This window comes from Sprattus sprattus (genome assembly GCF_963457725.1).
Source record: "Sprattus sprattus genome assembly, chromosome: 21".
NCBI lineage: Eukaryota > Metazoa > Chordata > Actinopteri > Clupeiformes > Clupeidae > Sprattus > Sprattus sprattus.
The window spans coordinates 4690543-4710542 of NC_137919.1; the positions used below are offsets into that span (position 1 = coordinate 4690543).

Consider the following 20000-nt stretch of genomic DNA (forward strand, 5'->3'; position numbering starts at 1 on the left):
AAGGACCAATCAGAAGTGCTGGAGATTCTGAATCTGATGCCCATTGTGCCCATGTTGGCATCCACCTCATCACTCATTCCTTTAGAAAGTTTTCACGCAAACTAGATGGGATTTTGTTCCAGATCAGATTTCTCCCCAACTCTTAATACTCTGCATCTGTGCCTTTAATCCGTTATGAAAGAGACAGAAGGCCTCCCTGCAGGCCTTCGTCCGCGAGGCATAATAGCAGTTCATGACCCTATTACACTTCCCTATTTTAATACTGTTTGTGTGGAGACTATGTTGATGTTGATCTTTGCTGATGTTGATCTATGTTTGGCTTCCCAAGATCGCATATCACCAGGGACATGCACAGGAATTTTGAAGGGCAGTTGCTTGTTTTTTTTTGGATGGTCCCCTATAAACTATTGATGCTCAGATTATAAACAAACTATCTATTGATAATATGTAAACTACAGGTCATTGTTGAGGTTGGGGTAAGGGCCTGGCTTTGGTTAGCGTGATGGAAAGTCTGAACTTGAATTTCAACAAACCATCTCCAAAGTCACTGAAGGTGGACTGTCCACATCAAGTGTTCCCGATGATGATAGCTTTACAAGTATCAAGTGGGAAGTGTGTCTGGCTGTATTGTCTCTGTTGTCGTCTGTGTTTTAGAATGCAGAGGGAGAGTCCTTGGACGGTAACAAGCATGTACTATGGTCTCTGACAGGAGCTTATTCCCACTTGGGTGACGATCCAGGAAGAGGACACAGACACACACACACACACACACACACACACACACACACACACACACACACACACACACACACACACACACACACAGATATACATACATACACACTCTCTGACAGGAGCTTATTCCCACTTGGGTGACGATCCCCCCTGTAATCTGAGGTGTGAAGAGGGAGGGGGAGAAGAAAGCTGGACCGGTGATGCTTAAAGGCAGCTGACCTCCTAGGCAACACACAACGGCAACCTGCCGGTTCACCGCAATCTCCCCCTCACACGCTCCATTGGCTTTGAAGTGTTTCAATGGAGCCGTCTGGTGCTTGGAATCACGTCATGTAATGCTAACGGAGTTCGATTAAGGAGGCGGTGGGAGGAGGCCGCGATGCAGAAATGATTTAGTGTGAGAGACCATGTTATGCAAGGGGTGAGAAGGGCTCCTGTCGTGTTTAGAAAAGGTGTTGGTTTGAGGTTGTAGATGTGCGATGTGGTGGAATTTGAACTAAATGAATAAGATAGCACTAGTACACTTGAATCCATGTGTTGTATACTCATCGTTTACCCTATTTACCTGGTAATTACCACATTGCTACTCAATGTGAGCCAGAGAAATAGTATATTTGTTCAGGCCATAAATATTACTTAAGAAATTTGTGTCTAAAGTGTTTTTTGAAAAACAAGCCCATTTCAAACGATGGTAAACCTCTAATTTGCGGGAGCATCACCAAACAAGATTGAATGTCTGGGGCTCTGGCATTATAAAATGCCCGCTCAGGAAATAAATGAAATCACATTTTGGGGACATTTAGCCAGCAAGTCCATTGTCTCGGCAACCAGGCTCGACGCATAATTACAATCTTGGCCTCCATTTATCAATTTGTCGAAGTGATATCAAGCCAAGCCTCTGGGCCATCAGTATCCGCACTTATGGGCTAACCACGCGCCCACTGATAACGTACGTGGAAATGAGCAGAATGAGATGGAAAGGGAGGGAAAAGAATGAAAATGACTAGAAGGAGGGAAAAAAACCTCATCTGCTGAAAACCATAAATAACTACTCGCTCTCTCTCTCTCTCTCTCTCTCTCTCTTCCCTTTAGTGCAGGAGTGCATCCCTAATTGCAAAAGAGCACCATGATTACGGACGTGCATAAATGACTGTGCTTTTGGATGGTGGTGGTAGTGCTGTGTGTGTGTGTGGGGGGGGGGGGGGGGGTAATGTGAAAATGTCTCTCACCGCTAATAAAGCGGAGGACGTGGGCTATAATCTATCAGAGGCTCCTTGCTCTCAAAACGAGCCTTTGTTGCACAAAGTGCTCAGAGAGGCGCTAAGTGCTAGGCTAAAGCGTTAATTGCCGATTGGGCCCCTGGCCCCAGCACCAGCCCCCCCCCACCACCACCGCCACCCCCCCCTCCCGCACACGCCCATCCTTGCGGGATCGCCAGTGTTGGTTCAGGTCCCCACTGTTGCATCCCTAATGAGAGGTGAGATTCAGTCTGAACATGCACAAGTAGCAATCTATGGGCGAGTCACATTATCGCTGTTGGATACATCATCATTTATCCTGGTGGTGTTATACTTGTCTTTTTATCCTCGCACATTTTGTTGAGGGCTGTTTTCATTGTCTGTGACCCTGGAGAACTTTTTCTGGGGGTGTCTTCAACCCCTTCAGAATGAGCCGTGTGTTTTTTGGGGGAGTGACAAAAAAAAACTGTGTGTAAATGTGGGGTTGCACACGTTGAGACTGCTCATTTTCCTTTTTTTGGGGAATCATTTTGCGTTTTTGTACTCTGTTTGTACTCGCTTGTTTTCCGACGTTGTGTGTGTGTGTGTGTGTGTGTGTGTGTGTGTGTGTGTGTGTGTGTGTGTCGTTCCCCAGCGCAGGAGCGCCTGGCCAGCCTCCAGCACCGTACACCTGTCACAGTAGTGGGTCCCTGCACAGTCAAGGTTATAAAATGCTGCTGCTGCTGTTGTTGGAGATGGGAGAGGGAGAGAAGGATGGAGAGAGAGAGATGGGAAATGAGAGAGAAGGATGGACAGAGATAGAGAAGGATGGAGAGAGAGAAGGATGGAGATAGAGAGATGGGAAAAGAGAGAGAAGGATGTAGAGAGAGAGACGGGAAAAGAGAGAGAAGGATTGAGAGAGATAGAGAGATTGGAAAAGAGAGAGCATGAAAGAGAGAGGTGGTGGGAGTGAGGGAGCGTGGGGTGTAGAGAGGGGAGGGCTGCAGAATGAGGGAAGGAATACGGAAAAAGAGATAGAAGGAGATGGATCAGAAGAGAGAAAGAGATGTGAGAGAATTTAGAGATTGTGTGGAGAAGGATGGAAACCAGGAAGAGGGAGCAGCTGAGCAGGGACAGGAGGAGACAAGATACACACACACACACACACACACATACACACACACACACACACACACACACACACACACACACACACACACACACACACACACACACACATACACACACACACACACACACACACACACATACACACACACACACACACACATACATACACACACATACACTGAGACACACTCACACACATACTCTGCGACACACAGAGACAGACACAGACAGACAGACAGACATACGCACCCACACACAGACACACACATGCACAGACAGATACAGAGACAGACACACAGACCGACAGATACACACACAGACACACACAGAGACAGAATGAGCAGCAGAGAGTAGTGAAAGCACGAGTGGAACAGGGGAGAGGCGTGAGTGAAAAGGGGAGAAGCGTGAATGAGGGGTAAGCGGGGAAAGAGAGAGATGGAGCTGGAGATTGCTGCCGTGACCTCCCCCATCCTCAGGCACATGCTATTCAAAGCCCTCTAATTTGTGTCATTAATTAAGCACGGGAAGTCTAGTCACAATTTCCTCTCTCCGCTCAGCTCTGATCCCGGGCTCCGCTTCGCTCAACCATGAATCTCTATTAGGCGCTAATGATATCATTCTGCCACCTCGCTGGCACTGCCGCGCAAAATCGGGACATGTTAATTATTGAGAGGCTCGGGCACGTGTACCCGGCTTTGGCTGAGGGGCTGGGGGGCAGGGGGAGGAGGAGGAGAGAATTTGATTTGGTTGAGGGGGGGAGTTCACCCACCCCTGAAGTTTACGGTCTCTGCCCCTCGATCAGGGTGAGAGGAAAGGTCGTTTTGGCGGTTGTCGATTCGTTACGCAGGGGTCGCGGTGGCAAAACGTGGCCGTTGGGACCTTTTGGCGAACGTCGTCAAAGTCTTGGAGCCTTCCTCAACTTCAGGGCTTGGGTGATTGACAGCTTGTTTAAGGTAAAGGTGTCCCCGGCAGTAAAGAAAACACTGCTCCTGATGTATAAATGCAATTTCCTTGTAAGTCGCTTTGGATAAAAGCGTCTGCTAAATCACTAAATGTAAATGTAAACCTGCAGATTCAAGATAGCATTTAGGAGCTTCTCTCGCCAAGGCTAACTGAATAAGCTCTTCTCACCAATTAGCTGCAATGAAGACGGTCTCTAAGCATACTTTCAGTCAATTAGTTGATTTGGAGATTATTTGACGAGCCTAGGGGAGGCTCCTTTTTTCCCTTGGTGACTAGTGTCATGTGTTAAAAATGGTATCAGGTGAAAGCATATGGCCCATGCGTAGTAGGTACAGTAAGAGCTTCTTTAATTAGGGATTAGTAAGATCATACTCATGGCTTCAAGCTTCAAAACAAGCATCATCAGTAGTAAGTGTGACACCCAGTTGGGCCATCAGCCAGTGAGCCTCCCCCCTGAAGTGGGTTTAATCATATACGACACGCAGGGTTTAGTGATTATCCAGTGGCACGGGATCACTTAATAATAAATAATAATAATTCATTTTATTTTTAAAGCACTTTTCATTCAAAGGAATCTCAGAGTGCCTACATATTAGAAAATAACTATAATAATACAATAAAATTAAAAACAAATTTAACTTGGACTATATGATCCAGTGGAGAAGCATGGTTCTCCCTGACTTGGCTGGAAGAGACTGTAGGGCCTTGGGGGTTATATATATACTGTATATAATCCATCTCCCATCTTTTTTTTTCTGGTATTGAAATGTGAGTTGGTTTTGCCATTCAGTTGTCCCCTATTGGGTACAGTGTGTAATGCCTCACCCCCCGCATGGAGACACAGGGCTGAAGTGTACGGAAAATGATTTGAAAATTCAAGTTTTTTTTTTTTTTTGTCAATAGAGTAACAACTGAGCTTTTTAGGAGAACAGATGCATTCTGGAAGAGCACATTTTGTTTTTCCATCCCGCGCTCGCGGTGCCCCTTCCTCCGCCCCCCCCCCCCCCCCCTCTGCTCTCTCTCTGTCTCTATCTGTCTCTCTCTCTCTCTCTCTCTCTCTCTCTCTCTCTAAAGCTGCCCCTAAGTGCTCAAATAACAACCGTCCCCAATCTTATTACGGTCACAATGCAGAAGAATCCTTTTATATGAATTGATTTTTTTCCCTCCTCCTCCATTTCTATATTTTTTTTGTCTCCCTCCCTTCCTCTCTCCCTCCCTCTCTCTCTCTCTCTCTCTCTCTCTCTCTCTCTCTCTCTCTCTCTCTCTCTCTCTCTCTCTCTCTCTCTCTCTCTCTCTCTCTCTATCTCTCTCTCTCTCTCTCTCTCTCTCTCTCTCTCTCCCTCTCTCCCGCCCTCTCTCCCTCTCTCCCTCCCTCTCTCTGCTCTACCTCCTTTTCTGAAGAGGCACTGAAGTTAGATCGTCCTCCGCATCGCTAATAGCGGCGGCAGGCGGTGCGAGAGACAAATTATCCGGCGCTGCCTGAGCACTTCCGGGAGTGACCTTGACACTGACACACCTGATTCGATTTTGATGAGCAAACGACAGGCCGGTCGCCAAGGGTAACGGTGTTGTTTGGCAGCCCGAGGCAGTGATAGCGGGTGGTACGGGCAGGGGGTGGTCGGGTTGGGGTTGGGGTTGGGGGGGCACATACTGCGTGGGAGTTTTGGGAGCAAGGGGTCGTGTCTTTGAGGATGCTTTGCTACATGGTGCCCGCCTGCCGTGCTAATGCTAATCCTCCACAGCCCGTTAGCCTGCCATGCTAATGCTAATGCTAATCCTCCACAGCCCGTTAGCCTGCCATGCTAATGCTAATCCTCCACAGCCCGTTAGCCTGCCGTGCTAATGCTAATCCTCCACAGCCCGTTAGCCTGCCATGCTAATGCTAATCCTCCACAGCCCGTTAGCTAGCTCACTACGAGCGCCAGCCACCTTGCCACCAGCCGCACCCGCTGCACAGGGAGGAGGCCTTCTTCCTTCCTCCATCACGATCGACTTATGCAGGAAGCTCATTGGGTGAGGTGTGAGGTCACATCCTGCCAACATGACTTTCTGGCTGTTATTTTCAACACCTATTTTTTTTGTTTATATATATAATATATATATATGTGTGTGTGTGTGTGTGTGTGTGTGTGTGTGTGTGTGTGTGTGTGTGTGTGTGTGTGTGTGTGTGTGTGTGTGTGTGTGTGTGTGTGTGTTTGCTTGATTTGAAAAAAATTAAAAACAGATCCATTTGGGTTAATGTTTAGATGCAGATACACCGTGGCTAGGCTTCTTTTCTCGACCGTGGAACACTGTCTTCTCACTTTCTCTCTCCTTCCTGGTTCCATCCTTTCTTTCTTTTCTCTTTCTTTCTCCTGAATCTCTCTCTCTCTCTATCTCTGGTTCTCTGTGTCTCCCTCACTTTCTCTCCCTCCTGCTTCCATCTGTTTCTCTTCTTCTCTTCCTCCTCCTCTTATCCTCTCCTGTCTTTCTCTTTCTCTCTCCTGAATCTCTCTCTCTCTCTCTATCTCTGTTTCTCTGTGTCTCCCTCTCTTTCTCTCCCTCTTTTTTTGGGAGAATGTACATTGTAAGCCCCTGGTAACTCGGGTTAATCCGCTCTTATTAAATAAGGGATTACAGAGCAGAGAGCCAGAGAGGGGCACAAGCCAGTCCCACTGTTTACTGCACCAGGGAGCAGATACATACACACCCATGCAGACGGACACACACACACACACACACACACACACACACACACACACACACACACAACAGACAGACAGACACCCACACCCACCCACACCCACCCATACAGAGACACACACACACACACACACACACACGGACACACACACTCACACACACACACACACACACACACACACACACATGCGCACACACTCACACACGCACACACACACACACACACTCACGCATACATACACATATATACAATGCTTGCTGTACCAGGTAGAAAACACACACAACACACACATACACAGGGACAGCCGCATTGATTGCGTTTTCACAGAACACATATGCATGCGCGCACAAACACACACACAGATGCTCCAGCACACATACAAGCATGTCATGCATATATATAAAAACATGCATATATACATGACATGCATTTACACAAACACACACAGGTGTGAAAGGAATATAAAAACACAGACCTAGAGAAAGTGATGACGAGGAAGTTGTGGATAAGACTGTAGTAAAGAAAGGGTGGAGAGGTGGAGTGAGGGAGAAGGTGAGATGGAGAGAGAGAGCGAGGGAGGGGGAGAGAGAGAGAGAAAGTTGTGTTATAGTCTAAGGCCATTGTTGAATATATTTATTTGATGCATGTTCATGTATGTCCGGAGGCAAACATTGATTTCAAGAGATTCAGATTGATGCGAATCATATCCACAGACTACGTCAGATTAGTTTGGTGGCCATTTTTGTTCTTATTTAAGTCATAAAACTGCAGACATCCATGTATCCAAGTATCCATGACATTTCTACAACCTACATCTTAACCTCAGCAGGAGACGCAGACGTCATAAACCAGCCATCTTTGACCTAACTACTTGATATACCATTTTAGTCACCAGTAAAGTTTTGATGTGTGATTTCAAATGGAAATAATAGCTCTTTTCTCTCTCTCTCTCTCTCTGTCTCTCTCTCTCTGTATTTCTTTGATCGATCTCTTGGAAAGTGCTACGCCTGTGATGTCCCATATGTTCATCTTCCTCATCCAGAGTGGCTTTGAAAAAAAGAAAGAATGAATGGGAAAAAATGAGTCAATTACAACCACATCCCTCTTGTTCTTACCACTTGTCAGAACTTCAAAAAGCGGTCCTTGCACATCATAACATTGTCTTTTACTACTATTTTAGTTTTCTTTTGTTTTGTTTTTCTTTATAACTTTCCTTTTTCCCCCCGCTTTTTCCTTGCAGGTCTCAGCAGGAGGGCATGCTTCTGTGTATTTGTACTGTTTCAGTGCTGGATGTAATCACGATGCAATCGCCACGGTGACACTCCTGTTATTATTCTCATGATCATTGTCTTCCTCCCACCGTTCAGTTCCGCAATGGCTCTCTGTCGCCTGCCAGGATAAACTTGATTCTTTGCCCGATTGCCGGACCATTAATTTATTCTTCTTTCTGTTTCTCCCCTGTGTCTTCATTCTCCCTCCCATTCTCTTTCTTTCCTCTCTCTGTATCTCTCTCTCTCTTTCTCTCTCTCTATTTCTCTCTTTCTCCCTTTCTCTCTCCCCATGCCTAAAATAGAAGTGGAACAGAAAGGTAACTAAAATGACTTCTCTTGCTCTTACGTAGAGAAAGCCGTGTTTTTGTTTTATTTCTTTTAATTTTATTTACCTGTTTGTTTGTTTGTTTATTTTCTTTCCCTTGGTCTGGGTTGTGTACAGTTCTCCTCCCTTCCACCCCCTGTCATGTTGCCATCTGTCCTGACGTAGAGTGAACTTGCTACATTTGCCATAGTGGGTACTTCTTAGGACTCCATCGTAATTCCCCAGACAGCTTTTTTTTTGCTTTAATGCCTCCTGATTTTGCTGTTGAGCTATACGTTTTCTATGTTGGTCATGCCAATTATTAAAAGAGATATGTTACCACGCTGTGAGCTCTTCTATTAATAGCCAATTCATATGTGAAGAGGATGCTGGAGGATAGGTGTTTGTTTGCATCGTCTGTCTTCAGTTGCAGGCATAATGTTGACATGCATGTGAAAAGCTACTTAAATATGGGCCTTAAAAAAATTGATATTTAGCCTTTTAGCGGATGCTTGTATCCAAAGTAACTTAAAGCACTGTGCAGATAGTAGATACCTATTGTAATCAGTGTATGTGCTCGCTGGGTGTGGTCACTACTATATATATAGAATGTCCAACGCAGAGAAAATCTATTTGGTGCCTATACACGTACGTACCTGCTGTATCTGCACACTGCGTACGGCGAAGGGGTGGGCGTACACGAGGGCATTGATTCCCCGTGGATAATTTAGCATTCTTAAGAGTGTGTAAGGGTGGTTTGAGAAGCGAAGACGGTGACGGCTGAAATAATAGCAGCTCCTCCACTGCAGAGCACGTGCAGGCTCACCCATGCATATGTTTTTACACTAAGATTGATGGTACCTGAGCTCTGAGCTCATTAATCCAGCCCCCCCCCCCCTTCCCCAACCACAGCCCACCCTGTCCATGTGCTGACACTCATTTTACGGCTAGCGCTACTTAACTTAGCATTAGCATTCTCTCCTTATCAATCTGAGGCAGGGTGGGCGGGCGATCAAGACAATCAATAGCCCATTCAATGCTGTCAGTATTTTAAATTACAATCATATAACCATGATGATGGCTGTAACCTTCAGGCAGGGCCTGTCAATGGAATGCTGAACAAAGAACGACATGCCGTCCATACATTATCGGCCATGTACTTCCCAGGGATAGACCATTTTTTTTTTTTTTTTTTTTTTCACGTCGTTAGCATAAGCGTAGCAACTCTGTGTGGTATCCTCCAGCATGTGTGGTCCTCTTCACCCGAACCTCACCCCAGCCTTTGGCTCTGAAGCCGGCAGAGGAAAGTGGCTGATTTGTTCGTCAGCACTGGAGCTTGGACTAATTGACTGAAAAATGTACTCAGCAGCAAAAAGGGGGGCAATTAAAGCAATAGGCACATGTTTCGCCAGCTAAGCTGTTGGTGTGTGTGTTGTTTTCTCACAGGAAAGCCGTGTTTTTGTTTTATTTCTTTTTATTTCATTCACCTGTTTGTTTTGTTTGGTCTGGGTTGTGTACAGTTCTCCTTCCTTCCATCCCCTCTCATTTTGCCATCTGTCCTGACGCCTTACTCGTCCTTAACCAGCCTCTCTGTCCCAGTGCTAGTGGCGGTGTGCATGCTTGTGGATCCATACCCTACCCCTCTCCCATCTTCTCAAGCCCTTCCTGTGTTCAGTTCATGTTGTGGTGTTTTTGTTGTCGTTGTCGTTGTTGTTGTTGTTGTTGTTGTGGTGTTGTTGTTGTTGTTGTTGTTGTTGTTGTTGTTAAATAATGGCTTATAATGGGGTGGTTTCTGCTGGAGTCGAGGTTTGTGGCCAATACACAAGACTGAGCCGAGACGGTGTAAGTGTCACTGTGAGGACAAAACCGACCGGCAAGCATCGCAGCGAGAAGCTGTGGGGGGCGGGGGGGGGGGGCAGCAACCTCACCTTTTTAATCTGAGCTGCTGCTAATGCCCAAACCTCCCCCTGTCATTTTGGAACTGCAGTCTAGTTTCTTAAAAATGTGTTTTGTTTCATTGTGTTTTTTCTTGTCTGAAGACTCCAGGCAAAACACTTAAGTCAATCAGGTGTCACGTCACACAGCTTGGCTGCCGGCATCAAAGTGCGTCGCTTTTTAATATCAAAGTTGTGTGCTAAATAAACCTGCTGGAATGCAGAGGGAGTGAAGAGGAGAGGGGTAACAGAGACTCACACACACACACACACATTCACACACACACACACACACATTCACACACACACACAGACTCACACACACACACACACATTCACACACACACACACACACACACACACACATTCACACACACACATTCACACACACACATTCACACACACACACACACACACACACACACACATTCACACACACACATTCACACACACACATTCACACACACACATTCACACACACACACACACACACACACACACACACACACACACACACACACTCGCACTCAATCTACTTCGGTTTTCAATGTCAGACAAGCAGCGGAACATCGACCGTAGTGTTATAGCGCGGGATAAGGATGTCTCGGGCCAGACGTGGCCCAGTGCCGTACGGTACGGCAAGAATGGGGGGCCATTTAATTAGCCCTCTATAATGCCTACCTAAGCATTCCATTACCTCCCATGTCACACAGACAGGCAGAGGCAAGGCAAGCGGCTGAAGGAGGCTTGTTCCGTGGTGCGCTGGAAGGTTTATGAATACTAATGAGTGTTGACGCAGTCTCCGGCTCCGTGCATTTTCAGGGTTCCGAAGGGGTTCTGCGTCTTCAGTTAGTCAGGGGCGAGACAGGGGCCGGTGTATAGAGCTCGCCAGGGTTTCTTATCAGAATCCCAATGAATTCCGGAATTGCATAGGGGTGGGAAAAGCTTTATTGCTGGAATGCAGTTGCTTATTTTCAATCATCGGGGGTCTCTTGTAAGCTCTTGTCTGAAGGTTATCTAACCGAGGCGAGCGGATAAAATGTCATCGTTCTGTTTATTCTCTCTTGCAAATGTCTCTGCTGGACCCGAGACAATGCATCATCTAGCCTGGCGAGCGCAGAATCCCCCATGGCTACGAGCTACATCTTATTAGAGGGAGCTCGCATAATTGCCATCTCTCAAGATTATGCTGTCCTTTAGTATCAATAGACAATGCGTCCTCCTCGCCCCTAAATTAATTTGAATGCGATTACGTAGCAAAAGTAATTTTTTTTTTAGCGCGCAAGTCGGACTTCTGGACGGCGGGGCCGGTGGTCCAAGGTAATCCATATCGGTGCGGAGCGCCAAATGTCCGACAGCAAATGGAGGCACTCTGTGAGGCACAGATGCATCATGGGATGCCTTTATGAGATTTAAGTAGAGCCCGGTTTTGTTATTATTAGTTTTGAATGCCGGGTCACAGTAAATCACGCTGACACAAATCGACGAGATTGCATGGAGCCAAAACAAAAAGAGAAATGCGCCCAGATAATAAATATAAAGTAATTATTGCGTTGCCATGGTCTCCAACCAGGCGGTTGCCAATACCCTGGCCCGTGCCTATTTATCAGGGTTCTTAATGCGACCTTTGTCTGAGTCAATAGATGCATTACATCCTGCAACACCGTGATCTGTAGGTGCACCATATATGTTAAACACAAGACTATGACGGAGGGGCAAATTCATCTAAGTGGATGGAAGTTAGTGATTTTTTAGCATCATATCCATCACGGCGTCGCAACTCTTTGTAATTAAATGGAGGGACCTATGAGGGGGATTATTGAGTGCGTTCTGGTTTGTTGCCAAAATATGTGTACGTACGTCTGACAGCCATATGAGTCACGGTCCATCTGACGGTAGGACTGAGGTTCAAACGCTGATTAATGCTACCTGCTTTCCCATGAGTGGGCTGTAATACTCACTCTCCAGCCATTTCTCAAAAAAGCTTTACTTATAACATTTCGTTTCCGGCTAATGCAGTTATGCGGAGTAGAAGTTTCTTGAAATGATTCAAGTTCATGAATAATACAACATTAATTACCATTTATCATTTTTGTATTAAATAAAGCTCAACATTTAGTTCACCTGTTTATGGTAACTATAAGTCTGGACTGAGGAGGATGAGGACATTTTATAATCTATTTGAGTTCATCACATTGATGTCATATTTTCAACTGTGTAACCTTCTCCCCTCCATTTTGGCTCTTGTAGTTTTCTTGTGTCCTGGACTGCTGCGGGGCGTCTACCAGAATGTAACCTTCTCTCCTCCATCTTGGCTCTTGTAGTTTTCTTGTGTCCTGGACTGCTGCGGGGCGTCTACCAGAGTGAGCACCTCTTCGAGTCGGACCATCAGTCCGGGGCGTGGTGTAAGGACCCTCTGCAGGCCTCCGACAAGATCTACTACATGCCGTGGACGCCGTACCGCACCGACACTCTCACCGAGTACTCGTCCAAGGAGGACTTCATAGCGGGGCGACCCACCACGACGTACAAGCTGCCGCACCGCGTGGACGGCACGGGCTTCGTCGTGTACGACGGCGCGCTCTTCTTCAACAAGGAGCGCACGCGCAACATCGTCAAGTTCGACCTGCGTACGCGCATCAAGAGCGGCGAGGCCATCATCGCCAGCGCCAACTACCACGACACCTCGCCCTACCGCTGGGGCGGCAAGTCTGACATCGACCTGGCCGTGGACGAGAATGGCCTGTGGGTGATCTACGCCACCGAGCAGAACAACGGGCGGATCGTCATCAGCCAGCTCAACCCTTACACGCTACGCGTGGAGGGAACCTGGGAGACGGCCTACGACAAGCGCTCCGCCTCCAACGCCTTCATGATCTGCGGCGTGCTCTACGTCATCAAGTCCGTGTACGAGGACGACGACAGCGAGGCCACGGGGAACAAGATCGACTACATCTACAACACGGACCTCAGCAAGGACAGCTATCTTGACATCTCGTTCCCCAACTCCTACCAGTACATCGCCGCCGTGGATTACAATCCCCGCGACAATCTTCTCTACGTCTGGAACAACTACCACGTCGTGAAGTACTCACTGGAATTCGGCGCGTTGGACAACAGACTAGGTAAGAGGGATTTTCCACCATACCAATCTTTAGCTCAAAATCCTGATGCTGGTGTGAAATGAAAAGCTGTGCAGCATGGCCTTTTTTGGAAAAGTTTGATGCTATGCTATGTTTTTGTTCTTTACTGGTCAAAATCATTTAAAATTATAATAACCAAGCCTACCCGTACAGGGCTCTAGGGCAGAATATATATTAATGCACTCATTTTCAGAAACCTTTGCCGTTTGTTAACTGGCATATGTATTTTTAGTCTGTTGCATTAACGCTCACCTGAGTCTAATTAAAGTCAGGATTCAGTGGAAACATTCTAGAAGGGAGTCGTCAGGGACTGGCGTTTGGAATCACCCAACCTCAGGAAAGGCTATGTTTGGCCTGGTGTGCCATTGTTTTTTTTTTTTTTTTTTTCTTTTTGTGGGTAGTGTAGTTTGAAAAGGTGGAGTAGGTAGTATTTCAGGTACAATTTGCTCTATAAAGTTTATTGGAAGAGAAGTACCTCTTGTGTTTACATGTGCTCTAGGGTAAGAGAGGTAAGAGGACTCGGTGTGTGATTTATTAGCAAGACTCTAAAGTGAGGATGGTTTGCCAGTCTACATATGTGACTTTTTTCTTTTTTTTCAGTTTGATTGTAAATGAAGCCCAATTGAACAGAATCTAAAAAATAATTACAATTTTAATTCTAACATTGCATATATTGATGCGCCTTAAAACCAGTCAACAATGGTTGACTGTATGACAATAACACACACTATGTCATATCCGAGTGTTTATGTGTGCGGAGCAACTGTGTCTTTATGAGCAGTCTGTTTTTTTAGATTGGTGAGAGGACATCTGGAGTTAACAAACAGGAAATGGCTGCTTTTGAAAGCCAGCTTGCCTAAGCACTCACCATGTGCAAGCAGCAGATAATTAATGCAGGGAGTGATCCTCCGTGAGCCACACATTTATAATTAAAAGACAAAAGGCAAGGAGAAAATATACTTAATATATTTTTATATATATACACAACCACACACACACTGTGTATATATATATATATATATATATATATATATATATATATATATATATATATAAAAACAACTAGCTGTTGGGAAACAATGGAGTGGTTTTTGCCATGGCATAATTGCATTGTGAATGCACTTGCTCCATACCTAACCTCTGCACAGACAGCTATTCCTACAAACAACCATTTGAACCATTGCCTTTAAACCTGTTTTTTCTTGCGAAATAAAATGATTAAATCGTCCCAGAGTGCCAGGATTAAGCGTGCTTTAACACCGAGTTCCCTGTCACCGTGTTCAAAGTTAGCGTCTCTTCTTTCTTTTTCTTTTTTCCTTTTTTGTCTTTCCTCACCTGATTACTGATACCCTGCTAAAAGAGTGCTTGGCTCGAGTTATTGAACGCAGCGGAAGTCTCTCTTGGGAGTCTAATTTCTTCACGCCTCTGTTTGTCAAATCACAGACGTGACACACACACACAGGAAAAAAAAGACATCCCTGACACACAGAGGTAATTCTTTGCGCCTCATCTAATCAGCCTCCTTGTCAGATGTGTCACAAGTTATTTGGCTGCCAATCCTCTGCTCACAGCGGTGAACTAAATGTTGAGTTTTGCCAGTGTCTTTCTTTTCAGTCTTTTCTTTCTTCATTTAATGTCAGTAAAGAAAGACGGAGAGAAGCGATCTTTATCTGTCGTGCTGCGGCTTTGCAGCCTTTTCTTTATAGGTGTATGTGTGTCTGTGTGTGTTTAAGCACCAGGTGGAATGTCAGCATTCACGTGTGTGTGTGTGTGTGTGTGTGTGTGTGTGTGTGTGTGTGTGGTGTGTGTGTGTGTGTGTGTGTGTGTGTGTGTGTGTGTGTGTGTGTGTGTGTGTGTGTGTGTGTGTGTGTGCACGTGTGCACGTGTGTGTGCTAAAGAATAGATAATGTGTGTGACATCTGTCATCATTTTCACACATCCTGGATCTATTGTCTGTATGGAGTTTTTGGGTCTGCGTGTGTGTGTGTGTATGTGAGGTAGAGAGAGTGTGTATGAAGTATTAGTGTGCATCTGCATGTGTGCGTCTCCAAGACTTGTATGATTTCCACACAATTTCTGTTTCTGTCCTGTGTGTTTTTTTTAAGCGTAGCAATTAGCGTCGGCTGGCTGAGTAAGAGCCTGATGGCCGCCTATAGTTTGAGACGGAGAATCTGCCCCGTGTGTCACGAGGAGTCTGGACATTCCCAGGGGGTGCGGTGCTGTTTGCCCAGTGTAATTGCTTCTCTCTGTCTCCTTCGCACAGGCGTGAACAAAGATGAGAGAGAGAGAGAGAGAGAGTGAGAGAGGGAGAGAGAAGGGAAGGAGGAGGGAGGAGAGGTAAAAAAAAAAAAAAAAAGTTGTTGGGGTCTGTGCTTTATTAAATGAGTGTGTATTAAAGCCTGCTTCTACATGCGTCCGGGCGGCGCACTACAGGAAATTAGCGGGGAGGCATGCCTGCCAACTTTGTTTTCACCGATCGTTTTCACCCACTCAACCCCGGGCGCCGCATCCGCCTTCGGTGGCCCCCTCGGTGGGTGTGTGTGTGCCTCCGCTCTGCCCTGCTCGGCCTCGGTCTCCACGGCAGCGGTGGTGGAGGGAGGCTGCACATTATATGCGGACAAACGCGCCGGGCTGACCTCCAAGGAATTATCCAAGGAGGCTGATGCTGACAGTCGGGGAAAAGACAGATGGGTGGATGGAGGGAGAAAAACAGAGGGATGCGGAGAGAGAGCAGGAGGAGGTGGAGGAGGAGAGACAAAGTGATGGAGTGGTAATGGATTGAGAGGGAGATGGAGAGATGGATAGACGGAGGGGTAAATGAAAGGATGAGTGAAAGCATCAGAGCCAATGGATTGAGAGGGAGAGAGAGAGAGAGGCGGGGTGAGAAAAGTAGAGGACAGCACAGCTAAGAGATTGGAGGCGAGAGAGAGAGAGAGAGAACGAGAGAGGGGGAGAGAGAGAGAGAGAGAGAGAGAGAGAGAGAGAGAGAGAGAGAGAGGGGAGAGAGAGAGAGACAAAGAGAGAGTGAGAGAGAGAGTGAGAGAGAGAGTGAGAGAGAGAGAGAGAGAGAGATGGAGGGAGTGAATGAAGGAAAGAAGGAAGGAACGGAGAGAGGGAAGAAAGAAAGGATTCTTTAAATGTATCTGAATTAATCAAGCCACAGAATGATCAAATAATCACTTCACTGTAGTTTTAAACGGATACATAAACAAACAAGGTGAATTGTAAGTTGACAAATGACCCAAAAAAATAACTGCACATAGGATGCGAGAAACTAATGTCAACATTCGTGCTGAAACACAACCGCCACCACCATCCTGGTGTGTGAGGTGTGTGTGTGTGTGTGTGTGTGTGTGTGTGTGTGTGTGTGTGTGTGTGTGTGTGTGTGTGTGTGTGTGTGTGTGTGTGTGTGTGTGTGTGTGTGTGTGTGTGTGTGTGTGTGAAGTGTGTCTGTGTGTGAGGTGTGTATTAGATGTTTGCCCAGGCACTGTCCCACCTGTCCCCCCACAGACGCCCGCTGCGCTTGTGTTACCGTGGCGCCCGAGCGAGGCGAAAAGGTCATCCAAGCGGCGTGGGCGTGTGGGCACTGGTCACAGCTGCAGCCTCCTGGCACTGCCGCGTTGGCACCGGCCACAGCTATGCCCACCTGAACACCGCCAGGCTAGGCAAACTCACCCTCTCGCTCGCCAGCTCTCTCTCACAGGCACCTCCAGAAATCTGTGACACCTGTAATTTGTATTGCTGTTGGCCTTGGGTACAGAGATGCGCGGTGAGTAAATGTCACCCGCTGAGGCCTTAAAGGCACAGTCCCTGATCCTGGCGGATGGTTGATATTTGAACTAAACAGCCAATCAAATGTGTCCCTCAGTGGATGGTCAAAATGACTGGATTAGTCCAAAAAGTGGATTGAATTATGGGACAAGGACAAAAAGATAGAGGCAAAAGCTGCTAGCCGTTATATGTTAGCATGTAATCTCTCGTCTAGCATGCCTGCCTCACATGTTAGTGTGGGATATAACCCTGTGCTTCACCCATGCAGGTATCTCCAGCATTATTCATTATATGCCATTCTTCCTCATTATACATTTTATTACTTGTTAACCTAAATTCTGCACTGGTGGAAAATAACTGCTATGTTCAGTGTATAGTAGGCTGCTGCTGCTGCTGCTGCCATCGGATTTAAATAAATAAATTATAACAGCAGGCGATATGAAGAAAATGGAAAAACAAATGTCTTGAAGCGCAAGTAGGTGATCCTTGCGTATTCCGTGAGGAGGAATGCATTTGAAGCTGGAAGTGATACCCTGCTAATTGGATTAGGCTGTGGCTATGAACTGATTCTGACGTTCATAGCTGAAGTAGCGCTCGACGTCTGTGTACGTCTGTGTACTGTATCTCATTTTGCATGAGGTGGAGTCGGTTATGGAGAGAGCCAAGCCCAGGTTTGACCTAAATCTGGAGTGGATCAGAGCCTAATCTGGCATGGATTTGAACGAATCCAAAGCTAAATCAAAATCAGAATGGGAACCAGTCCTTCCCAAAGCCGGCTGCTGTCGAGAGCTCGTCTTTAAAAAAAACGCCTCCGTGCCGTGACAAGGAAGGCTCCACCGTAAAGGTTGTGTGTCTGTATCGGTGAATTCCATGCAGCACGTTTCCATGGCAACTCCTCTATTGATGATAACGTTAACTTTTTCGGTGGTTCATTTTTCACGGCAGTTAAAAAGAGAGGACAATTAAAACTCTAAAGGTGCTACCTTGACCTGCCGTGATTCAAGCTCACAGGTGATTTCAACAGAGCGAGGAGAACTGAGCTAGTTATATCTCTTGTGGAATGTGGAATGTGGAATGAAGTCAAAGTGAATGTATTGATATTGAGATATTGACAAAATGTCCTTGGTTGTACGTCCTGTGCCTTTCTCTGAGGTCATATCTGTAAAACATCATTGGTTGTGTCACATGAAATACGGAGAATATAATTGTTATTTAAGGAAAATAGCTGTTTGTAACCGTAGGGACCGTGTACTTATTTGATGTACATGAGTGTTTATAGTTTGCTTCTTGATACCCTTCTTGATATGTGGCTCTATGTCATCTAATAACCACCAGAAAGTATGCACTATTTATCTGTACTGGTGTCCGTAATGCACACAAACAAAGGAACCAGATCTCCAAAGTGAGGCGAAAGGTGTTATTCCCAGGCCTCCTAATCTATCGTTAGAGACAAACTCAGCTGCGTCTCCCAGATTTGTTGTTTTTATCATCTTGGTGTATTTGAGAAGCCTACACCGGGCATCTTAGTGTGGGGTTGGGCAGCCACTCGAGAGAAATGTTCCCGCTCCGCTGCCACCTGCCACCCTCGCGACGGACGACTGGAGGCTGGATGTCTCTTCCTCTTCCCTTCTGGACGCAACAAATTACCCGTACTCGCCGCTCTGGGTGTGTCATGCGCCGAGATTAATGAACCCTGTTAAGCCGTATGGATTTTCACAGTCGCCAGACACGGTTGGATTCACTCTCTTTTCCCCCCTTCCATATTTAGGATTTGGCCGCGTTTGATTTAAATAGAAGAAGAAAGCTGGGGGAGCCGCGGTGCATGCTGGGAACTGGGCCTTGGTTCGACTCCAACACACTGTCCCACCCCCATTTCTCTCTCCCACTCACCTCCTGTCAATCTCCTGTGTCCTATCTCAATACAAAAAAGGCAAAAAAGCCCCTAAATTTGAAATGATCTATTTGTTTAGTTTTATAATTCTATATAAAAAAGCTGATGTGTTTGTCAGTGTGTTTTACAATGATCATTTCTGATATTATCAATGATCATTTCTGGTATTGTGCAGACCATATCATAAACCAAAAGTGGACACTTGAGGAACTTGGTCCTGGTCTAACATGGATCTATCAGAGTCTTGTGTCCGGGCGAATACTTTTGCTGTGAGCTGGTTACTGATAGTCTAAATCAGTGGTATTTGAAAGAAGAAACAAAACTGGCTTGTCTGAACTAGAGCTGACATTTCAAATCAAATGTCCTCTTTCACCCTAATATCACCTTATTATAGCTGGTCTTGGTTGGTTCTCTGAGCTTGAATGCCCAGGAAAGCAAAAGGCTAACGTCCCTTGGAGATGACTTTAAGGTCACAAGGTCAAGATTAGGAAATTAGCTTTGACCTATGGTGTCAACGTCTGCCCCCACCACTGACCTCTGTCTTTAACTGCCTGCAGTCAACCTTTTGACCCCTTCTTTTGTGGGCTTTCTCTCTCTCTCTCCTGAAGTGGACCCCTTCAGACTCTGAAGTCAATCTTTGGCCACCGTGGTCATCCGCACCAATGGGAAAAAGCCCACCGGATTGAACAGTGATTGCTGGCCAAGGACGGCAGTAGTGAAGGGCTCTTCAGACCCAGCGTAGCGTTAGCGTAGCGTAGCGTTAGCGAGGACAGTTGAGCTGGGAGACTGCAGGCTGACTGGAACATCATTCTAGTGCGTGTCAGACAGAGAGAAGGAAGCAGTGGCTGGTGTCACGGCAACGTCTAAGAGCTGAATCTTGGGGGACATTTCTTGTTGTTGTGTGTGTGTGTGTGTGTGTGTGTGTCCATTTTGATTGCAGCTATAGCAAGCATGGAT

General features: G+C 46.3%; 1 protein-coding gene across 1 annotated transcript in view; it reads left to right on the forward strand.

The window, feature by feature from the left end:
• The window catches only part of LOC308382158 (adhesion G protein-coupled receptor L3), a gene marked incomplete at its 3' end in the record, with an annotated part of 168860 nt that overhangs the window by 40986 nt on the left and 107874 nt on the right, over window positions 1-20000 (forward strand). The window contains exons 3-4 of the mRNA XM_080859841.1: window positions 8303-8317; window positions 12563-13363. Of these exons, the coding sequence (XP_080715967.1) occupies window positions 8303-8317; window positions 12563-13363 (816 nt within the window). The remainder of the gene's footprint in view (window positions 1-8302; window positions 8318-12562; window positions 13364-20000) is intronic.